The following is a 12,588-nucleotide window of genomic DNA, read 5'->3' as shown; positions in this document are numbered from 1 at the left end:
ATGGAGAGAAAAGGAGGGTCAGAATGGCACACTTTCAGGTGCACAGCTGCGAGTATGCCCTCTGAACTGAGCCACCACCACACCACAATGTTCTTTGACTGCACGTGGTTTTCCAGCAAAGTTTTTAAAATGGAAATCTGATGGGAAATGCTTCTTTATCACACAGGTTTACGACATGGATTGAGTGAAAACACATTCAACAATTGCCAGCCTCAGACATGCTTCTGCATATGCATGATTTCGTCAGTTCCATACAGATTAAAATAGGTTTATCTCTGGCTAAGCTATATCCAAAACTTGATTCCAACTCTAGAATGAAGATTGGTGAAACCCCACAGAGGAAACTTGTTTTCTACTTAGTATGGTGCTAAGAAGCAAGGCTATCTTAAGAATGTTACCATTTGCAATTATATACACACTTCATGGAAACTTCAGTAGTAACTAAGACATCGAATTAAGTACTGAACTGTAAAACCCTCTCTTGAAATGAACTTTACATAAACAGGATTTAAAACAAAATAATCATGCTATTGCAATTCCTTATTCAAACCACCTTTCAGTAAAGAAGTAACTACTAAAAATGTATGGCTTGTCCTTTAATTCAGCTGGGCCTACAATAAACATCAAACATGTTATTAACATACAATATACAGAATGAGTTACATGGATATATTTATGGTCATGGTGGCATTACCTGATCAGCTTTGGCACACAGGAAATACTAGGTGTCCTGGAAGTGAATGGTGATGCCACAGAAGCCTCGAGTTCAGACAAAGATATACCACCATGTGCCCTCTTTAGTGCCTGCCAATTCATATTGAAATACAAAACGTTTCAAAACATGCTTTCAGCTATAAAACCTGAGCAGTTCCATATGCGAAATAAAAATGTACTTACGCCACAGTCATTCGCACCATCTCCACACATGCCCACATAGTAACTACAGAAAACAAATAGATGTTAGGGTTCTGGACTGTTCCTCAATCACTGTTCATTTACTTGATTTCATTAAATGCTTTTTGTTACTTTATATGTTCAGGGTTTGTACAAACCTAAGTAATCCTGGGTGCTAAAAGCATTTACTATTTACATTATACATATAAAGAAGCAGATAAAAGTAATGTAACTCAGCCAGTTCAGTCAAACCAATAATAGTTATCAGCTATCATCCCAAGAAAGTCTAAAGCATCTTTATCCTAAGAAGTTAATACTTCTCTACTATTTTATATAGATACAACATTTTTATAAAGATAACCCTAAAAGTGTCAATGAAAAAACAAACAAACATCAAACTTCTGAAAAAACACAAAGGTAAGAAACAGCCACATGAGCATCAGTCTCAAAGTTAGTAGTTCGAGCCTCGACACTGACTGACAACACACTGACAGTTAAGTGACCACAAGGCATCACACCAGTACTTCTTCAATACACAGATGTCACTCAATAAATTTGTTCACCAAGCCAAGAAATCAGATTTATAGATATGCTATTCAGCTACTCATCCCTTACAATTACACAAAGCTTGTACAATTTACATATTCATAACTAGCCAGCAGATGGCGGTACCGTCATCCAGCTCAGCTTATTCACCAACCCTAGACATTATCTCAGCCCAACCTTTTTCATTTGGTATAACAGCTATCAGGTTTTTTTCCCATCACACAGACCCTGTCAAGCTGCCACCCCTTTCTATACTTAAACAAATACTTACTCTACATTTTGTAAAGCTTCCACCAACTGAGTTTTCTGATCAGGAGCCATGCGAGCAAACACAGTGCCATGTAATACAAGCTGGAAGAGAGAAACAACTTAGTATTCAAAACACTCAGCCCGTTCTTCATTAAAAGCACCCAAATTCAAGTAAAATGCTCACCTTGGGTACCAGGTCCTGAAAATGCTCCAAAATCACTGCAAATGACTTTCCATTCATTGCAAAGTGGTATTTGGTCATCTGAAGATCTTCAAGACTTTCATGGACCAATTTAACTGGAATATCCTATCAAAAGCAGTTTAATATTCTAGCTGTAGCGCATTGAACAAAGTGTAATAATAATAATCTTGAGGACTGTTCACTCTAGTCAAGGCGTCTATGAGCTTCACTTGAAAGAAAAATCTCATTCTATTAAAGCATTTACTTAATACCAAGAACATATGGTTTAATGTTTCCACAACATGTGGCTAAAGCAGACTTGAAAACTAGGGAAAAAAAACCCCACATCTGCACAGCTAAAACATCAAGTCTTGCAGAGAAGTTAAACACAAGTTAAAAACTAGCTCCCCAAGATCTTTTACTACTTTTCAGTATTGTAAGGTTTGCAAAGTTAAATAGTACAGCAGTTTAGAGTTGCCATTTAACGGCAGGCAAACTTACTATTTAACAGAATAATAAAAAAGCTGGGGGACAAAGAATCCGAACAGCAAAATGAAGTGTTTATAAGCCAAGGGCACAACAACAATTAAATTACCTCTGAGTTTATGGCTGGTGATGAACTAGTGCATCTTGTGAGGGTATCTGCATAATGCCAGTTGATTCTGGCAGCCTGCCCATCCTTTGGAGGTAGTGCTTCAGCAATAATGACCTTATCCTGAGGTAGAATCATTCCACAATCTCTGGCCACAGAGATAGCAGTTAACATGTTATCTCCTGTGAAAGAATTGCGTTTGGAAAGGCTTGAGCTAAAGGATCAATACATCCATATTCAACAAAAAGATAAAGCTAACTAAGCCAGTTTAAAGCAGGAGGAAAGCTGTTTAATATACCTGTGACATCCTTAGAGCCAAACAAATCCACAGGCAGATGTCATATTATATCCCTTACATTCCTCCACTCAATAGCATCACTCCCAGTTAAAAATGATTCATACAAGACAAACACAGAGTTCTGCTGCCACCCAATTACAATTCTGTATTTGTCTATCCCATATATTACAAGTTGTAATACTTGTGACTTACAAAAGACCCACGTTACACAGAAAACACAGCACAGACAAACCCAAGGAAGGTTACGAAGCCATTCTTACAAAAAAAGAAAAAAAAGAAATAATGTATTGTTACACATTAAATTGAAATGCCAGGGATGGACCCTCAGGAGGTCATGAAGTACGAACTCCTGCCAAAAGCTAGTCATGAGATTAGACCTAAACTTCTGCCTAGTCCAAGGACATTCAAGGTTTTTCATCCTTCAACTCAATAAGAAGCAACATGTTAATATGTTAATTCCACAAAGTAGAATTAACCCCTTAGTGATTTCAGACCTCTGACTTACCAAAGCACCCCTCAACCAAAATGACATGTAGTTTCATAATAGCTTCTGAACTTCATTCTTGCATATATGCAGCATAATCCCAGTGTATCAACACTAGAATTTTTATTCCATACACTACATCCAAAATAAATCTGTTCAAAAACAACTTCTTTTTCTTTGTTATATGAATGTTCACATGCTAACCTGTAACCATGACAGTGCGAATGTTGGCTTTATGCAAATCTTCAAGTACAGCAGGGGTTTCTTGCTTTAGCTTGTTTTGCATTATAATTAACCCCATAAAATCCATGTTACTTTCAATAGCATCTCTGTATGAAAGGAGGCAAGGAAAAGAACATCGGAAGAGTTACAATTACTTGACGTAAAGAACCTGATTTTATGCTCATCAAATTAAATAGATGTTTATTTTTACTGTGCAAAGCGTGAAGAATTCACTTTATAAAAGCAATATAAGAGAATACCATCATCTCCATTCATTTATTCTCATTCCCTTTGTTTACGCTTAAAATAACAACAAAAAGCAGCATAAGAAAGTGTTGTTTCTCATGCACAACTGCATGGGTTTTCAATCAGAAATCTTTCTAGAAGATCTCACATTCCCAAAAAGAAAGGTTACTCTTGGAAAAAATGCTCTGGAACAGCATTCACAGACAAATGTTGTTTAGAATGGATCTCTGATTTCTCTTCCCGATTACCTGAACCAGAGCATACAAACTACCACACTAAATTGCCAAAGATAGGGAGATTAATAGCTGTTAGTTAATTAAGTGACTTCTTAACTTCATTTCACATGAAACTCAATGCATTTACAGATCTTGCGTGTGCTACTGCCACTGTAAATTTTTGTAACACTATTGGAGGAAGACTTCTTTAAGTTCCTATGTATTGCTCAGAGTTCAATTAATGAACAGATGGAACTGCATAGCAAGACGAAAACAAGCAAAAGAAGACAAGTAATTGGATTTAAACCAAATTAAGCATAATGGCATTACTCCAAAGCATGCAATTTTTAAAGCCTGCTGTTATTTAGCTGAAAGAAAGAAAAAACAAAAAAAAGCAAAGCCACTCTTACCTATTAATAGTCTGAACTTTGTGCCATGTAAGTTTAGACTCCAATTTTCTGTGAGCAAGCGCAATAACTCGGAAGCCCTGCTTGGTGTATTCTTCCAGGACACTCTCAAAGTCAACAGGAACTATAAAATGGTCAAGTTAAGAGTCATTAAAATTAGTCATATCACAGCTGAGCTGCACAAGAAAAAAAAAAATCAGGCCGTTCCCTTACCTGTTTCCTGCTTACACAAGCTTGCAATCACTTCAGGAGCACCTTTCATATAAGCATCCATTCTCTTCTCCCCAAGAATTCTCGCTATCACACACATGCGTTGCAAAACTGAAGAAAATGGAAACTGGCGCACGATCCCAATTTCATAAGTGGTCTGTGTAAGGTGGAATAGAAGAAGAAAAGGGTTACATCCACAAATTCTGAGAAACACACAAAAAAAGGGAAGTGATTTATTGAAGGAGAAAACAAAGACCACTTACCGAAAGCTCAAATAATTCCTAAAAAAAAAAATAAAATATATTTAAGTATTTTTCCAGATACAAAGCATTTAAACATAATTTTGGTAACATCAATGGGTAAACCAATTTATACAGCCCTCTCAGTCACATTACATTTGTGATGGATTCCACAAACGCTGAATATGGATATACTGTACTTGTTCAGTACTTTTTATTTTAATTGAGATATATTAGATCTTGATTAAAATTTGCAAGTCTTTTCAGTCAAACCTGTGTGTACTTAAACCACGTCAATTATTAAAGTTGCAAAGCATTTCAGAGTGATGTCATTATTATGGAGTAACACAAAAGTCATGTAGTAAATTCCAAGAATGTTCTTAGTCATCTACTGCACACCAATAACTGCTGTGTGTGTGCACTGAGTTCTGAACAACAAAAAAGCTTCCAGCCACTGCAGAAGACTCACAGAGCAACCAACAGACTATCCTCCTGCTCCCTTACTCTGTGATATTCTGGGTAGAGGTCTTGCTTGCATTCCCTGCGTATAATAATATCCCAAGTACATTTTATTAACTCAGCACTGACATTAAAGCATGTATCTCTAAAGGTACAATGCTGACAAGAACCAAGGTAAGCTCATCTAAGCAATTTATTAGCACACTAAGAATTTGGCACTGATACCAGTATTCAAATGCCTAAACTCAAAAAGCGTTATGGCACCCCATAGCCAGCCTATTGGGGTAACAACACTGCCAATCAGTTTGATTATCTACTATAGCACCATATGCTGAGCCACTTTTTGCAACAAAGTTAAAACATATCTTCTCTATCTTTGCCATCAAGAAAAATCACCAAACAATTCCAATAATGTCTGAATGACATCAGCCAGGTCAGCAAATACTAAAACATATTTGTGTAACTTAGAGGATTAATCTCACTTGACAAAACGCTTTGAATCTGCCTACCATTTCTTGATTAGTTGCTTGCTTGGATTCTGGAAAAAGTTGTTTTGAAGGTCGCACCACCGTTGGCATGATTCGATTATGAAGTGCTGTTTCCTCTTCCGTTGCTTCTTCTAAAATCTGTATGAATTAGTTGCTTGTTTTTAATGCATTCATTAACTTCTATTTTTCCATAATTTTCAGGAAAATAACGGTCTTGAAATGAGCCCAAAGCGCAGTGATTTGCTGTGAAAGTTCATTCAATGTCCGAATTCAGCAGTTAACCTAAGGCTCATTTAGCTATTCTACAAGTTACTTGTATGCAGTAAAACTTTGCTGTAATCCTTTCATCATCAGAAAGCAGTAAATGAGCTGCTCATATTTTTTTTCATTTCTATGAATTGTTGCACAATGTACATTTAAAAAACACTTTCAAGTTAAGACCTCCTTTTCACATTGGCAGATAAGCATTATCCAAAGCCTACTTTTCCATTACAATGTCACACAATGCCACAGTTTGTATTTGACACTTAAAAATGAACATAAAATGGTTACTTATTCTGAATCAAAGAAAAACTTACCCAACCTATTGCTTCAAACATCTTCAGATCAAGTGGATCCCCAGAAAGTACCCCTTCAATTTTCGTAAGGGAATGACAAGTTGCCATACAAGCAATAAACTCAGACTTCAGCAAGCTCTCACTGCAAGCCCTCTCTTCCGGCAAAAGGAAACTAAAACAATGAAGTTATAACATACTTAGCGCTGTAATTATTTACTATGAGCCAATTCAAAAGGTTTGTTTAGATTAACAGAGGATAATTGACTGCACAAGTTTCTTCACTTCTATTTTCACACATCACAGAAGATGAATCTAGACTCTGGGCTGGAACCTTTAGAAATAGTCAAAACTTCTGCCAGCTCATTCAAAAATATGAATTCATACTCTAGTTTGATTCCCCTTCTACAGAGGCTTTGTCACTTTAAATGTAATTCAATTAGCTATGCCAATTCATCTCAGCAGCCCAAAAAGTCATCACTAGGAGGGCAGGATTAAAGAAACATGCTGGATTTAAACCATATTGTTTCTGCAGTATGAAGCTAATGAGATCTCAGATTTTAACTGATAAAATCTCCCTCATCCTTCTCGGATTTATAACTTTCAGTACATCTAAAACATGTTTTCAGTTGCATTCCTACAGCTTCTCACAGAAATGCAAACACAGGAGCACAAAATAAATCTTCCTCTGCTGAAGCTGTTACAGAACAACTAAATATCAAAACTGCTATCAACTGTTATCCTTACCGAGCATTTTCCACCCGCTGAATTCCCCAAAGATCCAAGCCATCCTCAGTAAGTGTGCCAGTCTGTGAAAGAAAACAATGGGAGGTATAAGAAAAAAGAAAGATTTCAGAATGAAGTTACCCTCGTGTACAGAAAAAAATCAGAGTTAATGAGCTATATCACACCCGAAGAACAGATATTATTTCATCTTCACTTAAAAACTGAAAGTACTAATAGCTACCTATTAGCCTTTTGCTAGTATCCAGACTCCAGTTTTGTTATGAAACCTTAAAACACACTGAAAGCAACCGGGTAGCAACTCGAGCACCAAAGTAATGGATCTCCAAAATCCTGACATGATAGCTCAGAATTCTCTGTATTTGGAGAGCAGAGGCAGCAGAAAACAGATACTGAACCCTAAGCACTACTTTCCTACGTGATTAAAACAGCAGTTGAAACACATTTACAACAAATATTACAATATATATATATATATATTTACAAGGAAAATAGTATGTTTAGTGTGGATTCTTAAGATTTCAGATAAAAATGTAAGAAGAAAACCAGAGGATTCTGGCTACAGGTATTATTGTCATTCAACTGTGCTTCTATTAAAAAAAATTAAACATTCGTTTGACTTTTCATTTAAGTAACTCAACATGAGAAAACAGGCTTGACTTCACAGTTCAATTTCCAGAAGCCTCTGTGCAAAACAGAACTCTTATAATCCCAAATCCTCATAATTTTGGGGTGTCAGTAGTTAGTCAGGACTTGGAAACCTTCAGATGAGACAAAATGTATGTATTATATAAGCTTTCTAGAGTAGATCTTAAATTGAGTGAAGTAACTGATGCTAAACATCGAACACCTGACAGTTAACAGGTGATCTACACTCATATGGAAGTAACGCATTTCTCAGTAGTCGCTAGTCTATACGAATTCCCTCTTATTACACACTGCCTTCTCAGGCAGCAACACTAAGTTTCAAAGTTCAACCTACCTTATCAAAACACACAAGATTCAGCTGGCCACAAATATTTATCCTTTGAGGGCTGATGCAAAAGATGCCGATTTTTTTCAACCGTCTTTGTGCATAAACGATGCCAGCAGTCATGGCAGCAGGGAGAGCTGGAGGCACCGTGATAGTGATAATGTCCAGAGATTCAATGATGATGGTATGAGCTGGAACCTGCAGTAGAGCTCAAAGTTAGTGAACAAGAACTCAGTGTCACTGTCTCACTGGAGTGTCCTCTCACTCTCAGCAGAAGTAAAACCTGTGCTGTGTTCAGCCTGGAGAAGAGAAGGTTGCGGGGTGACCTCATTGCAGCCTTTCAATACCTGAAGGGAACTTACTCCCAGGAGGGGAGCAAACTCTTCGAAAGGGCTGATAATAGCAGGACTAGGGGAAATGGTTTTAAGTTAAAAGAGGGAAGATTTAGGTTGGATGTTAGGGGGAAGTTCTTTACTAGGAGAGTGGTTAGGTCCTGGAACAGGCTGCCTAGGGAGGTTGTGGATGCCCTGTCCTTGGAGGTGTTCAAGACCAGGTTGGACGGGGCTCTGGGCAACCTGATCTAGTAAAGGCGTATGTTTGGTGGCCCTGCTAGGCAGGGGGGTTGGAACTACATGATCCTTGAGGTCCCTTCCAACCCGGGTGATTCTGTGATTCTGTGCTTTCCCTAGGATAACAGGACTCAGAGTGCCTAGAAACTCAGCATAATCTTCACCCACCATAAACAGCCATGATAATCCAGTCCTAATATAACCTCAAGTTTTCGCTTTCCCCTGCAAAACTTTAAAGCACTGACTGAATAATGCAGAAATTTGGGAGAATATAATCAGAGCTACCAGTTAGTGACTTCTTAATAGGGATTCTTCACCCAAAGCACATTTTAGATTTATTGTATAAAATTTCTTCCAACTGGGAATCAGACAGATAGCAATCTTATGTCCAAAAGGTAAAAGAAGATTGGCTCAGTAACCCACTGATACCCAGTATCCCAAAGATACTCATATTCTGCTCTTTTACTGAATCTTATTCTCAGTAGGCCTGTTTTTCTTGTTCCTTTGATAGAAAATAAAGCAAGGACTTTTTCACTTAAAATCTAATTGTTTTTCATCATCCAAAGCATAAATGATAATCAATGGTTTTCTAAATTAAGGTGGATCTAGAGACAAATACAGTGAGATGACAGCATACCTCATTTAAGATGCTATTGACAATTGTGTAAATAAACCCAATGCCTGCCACCACCACCAGAGACAGGAGAAACCAGTAGGCATCTCTGTAGAGCTTAAAATCAGTTGGCTTTGGATACAGTATGGAACGAACAAGCTGTCCTTTAGCAGTATTAAAGCCTAGAAACAAAAAGGAGTGACTCATTAGATGCATACACAAGAACAAAGCTTTTCAAATATATTAAAAACCTCAATGAAACCCTTAAGCTACTCATTTCATTAAGACTGTTTCTCAATAGACATTAGCAGATGTTTTGCAATACTTTAATTACAATGCTCATACTAAGTGCTTCTCTTCTATGTCAAGAGCACAGAGCTGAATTAAATTTATCCCTCTTCTACAAGGGCAGTAAACACTCAAATGGTTTGTCCCAAAGGAGTTTGTTGTACTGTATTTAGTCCCTCACAGCGCAGACCTAGTGGGTGTATATATTAGCTACCTGTGTCAATCATAAAAAGAAAATGAAGTTATTCATAAAGTCCAACTTTAAGTACTTAAATGGTAAGTCTCCATCAGCTCCTTTAACAGTCAGGAAAAAAAAAAGGATTCACAAGAAAACTGCAGAGCACTGAGTTATCTTTCAGAGAAATCAACCTCTTGATCACATTTAGATGCTTAAGTTAGGAGAGCAGACTTGTGGCTTAGAGTCAGATGACCAGACACCCGGAGATTTTCTTTGATCTTTTGCCTCAAAATAAGGGAAGGCCAACACTGGTGCCAAGTTTTGTATGCCTGAAACATTCTGCACATGCTTAGACTTCAAAGTCTACTACAACAACCTCAATACAGTCGTTGGGTCTACTGGCTCCCTGATAACCTCCCTTAAGTCTGTGAGCATTACAGGAAACACTAAGCACTCCGTGCCAACATTTGGCATATAAAATTCTACCAAAACAATGGAGCTATTTCAACAGACCTGAAGAGGATGAGTTTATTACAAGATGAACAAGACTTGAAGCCTCTGGGCTTTGAATTTGTTACTGCAGGATAGAAATCATGGATTTCAGCATGCCATTACGTAACAGGGTATTTAATCACAAATGCTTTGTAATTCAAAACCACCTTCATAGAATAGAATGCCCAACTACTACAGTCGGTGCAGTTGTTGTGAATAGAAGAAGCTACCTATCAAAAACTAAAGCTTTAAAATACCAGTATAAATGATCACTTCTGTAATAAATAAATAAATAAATAAAATGCTCAAGTTTCTTAGGCAGGTGTTATATGCATTGACAAACTACGGGCAAGAAAAGTATTCTGCGTTGCCAGCAACTCCACTAAAATAAGTGATTCCCCACCATTGACCCAATCCAACAGTACCCTAAAATCTCTGAAAAGAGGCGTATGTACTGCAACACATTGTAAAAATATAGGTAAAGGGTTTAAAATGCATACAACTAGGTTTTAAATTATTGATGAAGAGTGATTCATTCTCTTGTTTGCCAATGGATTCTTACCATCTCATTATCTAGCTCTGTTAGCATTGTAACAGGCATTTACCAAATTGGTTAGGTTATAATCATTTATCCATGCTTTAGCAATGCAATGCAATGAAGTATCACTTGGTGTGCACCTATAAAACTTAGTGTTATATTAATAAGTGATAAACTTAAAAGTCTATACCTGTTCTCACTACCAGAGCTTTGACTAATTCTCCGGTATAAAAACGGGTTTGGATCACATTGGTTCCACAAAACAAGGTATGTCTCTTATGAGCTTCCGGACTGTATATTTCATCTCCTGTTGCTTTTGGATATTCCGAAGGATTTGGTAGATTAATCTTCGTGACAGGAACACTTTCACCTTATATGGATAAACAGTACGTAAACAGAAACAAAAATGAATAGACATTTTCCCTTCATGATTTCAAGTGGCAATGTACAATCTCACTTCAACACAGGTATCAGGCAGTCTTTCACCTATTAACTTCAGCTCACCAGGTTCCTTATCAAAATTCTACCTGATGCTATTCTCTATTTCCCAATACAGAATCTGTCCCTCTGACTTGAAGTCAGAGGAATGCAAAATACAGTTCAAAAAGAAAACAGGATGAGCTTCCTCCTACTGCAATGCATTACCTCATCTTTACTCAGAAAAACTAAAAGCTGAAAGAAAGAATTCTGATCTCCTTTGGTATATTTAGATTAGGGTAGCAAGCAATTTTATCTGTTGCTAGCACAATCTCTGAACTGCAATTTTCTAAATGCTGCCAGCTTGGCCATATTATCCTAGGAACAACAAGAAGACCATTCTTTTCATTGAAGCTGTCTGACATGACATCAGGTTGCTGGTTTCAGAACATACAGGCACAAACTTATTGAGGTAATCATTTGTTTAAGAAACAAAGCAGAACAGTCTACACACTACCATCATCCTGGAAGCAGTTATAAAGTCTGTGCTTAATTATTTTTGAAGAAACATACTGTAGAATTCAATCTGCACTAAGAACACCAAGAGGCAGGAGGACTCACTATTAAGAAGACGACTCTTCAACAAGAAACTATTGATCATTTTTGGAGTTGCCAAGTTATACCAGGTATCTGTTGCATTAAGCATGTAAGTACTTATGAGTGCAAGTAATAGCAGGAACATACACATCTGAAGCAAAATAAATACACTCACTTATGTAAGAGCAAGCTGTAAGATAAGTATGCACACTGGCAAAAAAAAAATGTCTTCAGCAATACAAGCATAACAAATCTACCTTACTTTACCTGTTAACATGCTTTCATTCACGATACAAGTACCACTGAGAAGTACTGCATCACAGGGCATAATTGTCCCATTAGATGGAATCAACATGATATCTCCAGGCACAAGATCGGTAGAAAGGATTTCTTCAATTTCTAAGTGTAAGAACAAACGTTTACCTGAAAACAGGCATCACAGATCCACACAGCTCATATCCAGTTGGTGATATTTAATGCTGTAATCAATTTTATTAGTGGCACTTTGAAAACTATTTGAAAAGAGGTAAAAAAAACCAAACACACCTGATAAAACCAGTGCCATTATAGATTAAGTCCTGGAGTATATGGGTGTAGTTTATCTAACAAATGAAAATAGTCAAGCTCATACAGATTAAATGAAGGTCATTAAAAAGATAGTAGTACAACAGAAAGGCATGTCTTACAAAACAATATCACACATTGTAAATTAATAATCTTCAGCTATTGTGGTATCCAGAAGAGCAGAAGTACAGAAACCAATTGCAGCCTCTACTGGTTAATAACATGCAATGGAAATCCAACGCACACACCTCTTCAGAACAAGAAAGACATTATAATGATAACTATATACCTGAGAAGGCAGCAGATATGACCTGGAATGGTAGATGTGGTA

The 12,588-nt window shown here is 37.1% G+C and overlaps 1 protein-coding gene across 5 annotated transcripts in view; it reads right to left on the bottom strand.

Annotated features, from left to right (window-relative positions):
- ATP13A3 (ATPase 13A3) overlaps positions 1 to 12,588 on the bottom strand; it is a 53,053-nt gene that overhangs the window by 12,210 nt on the left and 28,255 nt on the right. For all 5 annotated transcript variants that reach the window (XM_072344198.1, XM_072344195.1, XM_072344197.1 and 2 more), the window contains 16 exons: positions 11,961 to 12,092; positions 10,870 to 11,049; positions 9,208 to 9,365; positions 8,011 to 8,199; positions 7,032 to 7,093; positions 6,309 to 6,459; positions 5,752 to 5,868; positions 4,808 to 4,825; positions 4,548 to 4,701; positions 4,338 to 4,458; positions 3,449 to 3,573; positions 2,466 to 2,644; positions 1,874 to 1,996; positions 1,712 to 1,791; positions 898 to 940; positions 695 to 804 (listed from right to left, as the gene is read on the bottom strand). In XM_072344198.1, the coding sequence (XP_072200299.1) occupies positions 695 to 804; positions 898 to 940; positions 1,712 to 1,791; positions 1,874 to 1,996; positions 2,466 to 2,644; positions 3,449 to 3,573; positions 4,338 to 4,458; positions 4,548 to 4,701; positions 4,808 to 4,825; positions 5,752 to 5,868; positions 6,309 to 6,459; positions 7,032 to 7,093; positions 8,011 to 8,199; positions 9,208 to 9,365; positions 10,870 to 11,049; positions 11,961 to 12,092 (1,942 nt within the window). The remainder of the gene's footprint in view (positions 1 to 694; positions 805 to 897; positions 941 to 1,711; positions 1,792 to 1,873; positions 1,997 to 2,465; positions 2,645 to 3,448; positions 3,574 to 4,337; positions 4,459 to 4,547; positions 4,702 to 4,807; positions 4,826 to 5,751; positions 5,869 to 6,308; positions 6,460 to 7,031; positions 7,094 to 8,010; positions 8,200 to 9,207; positions 9,366 to 10,869; positions 11,050 to 11,960; positions 12,093 to 12,588) is intronic.

This window comes from Excalfactoria chinensis, chromosome 9 (assembly GCF_039878825.1).
Source record: "Excalfactoria chinensis isolate bCotChi1 chromosome 9, bCotChi1.hap2, whole genome shotgun sequence".
In the NCBI taxonomy this organism is placed as follows: Eukaryota; Metazoa; Chordata; class Aves; order Galliformes; family Phasianidae; genus Excalfactoria; species Excalfactoria chinensis.
This window is presented reverse-complemented; position numbering and strand designations above follow the sequence as displayed.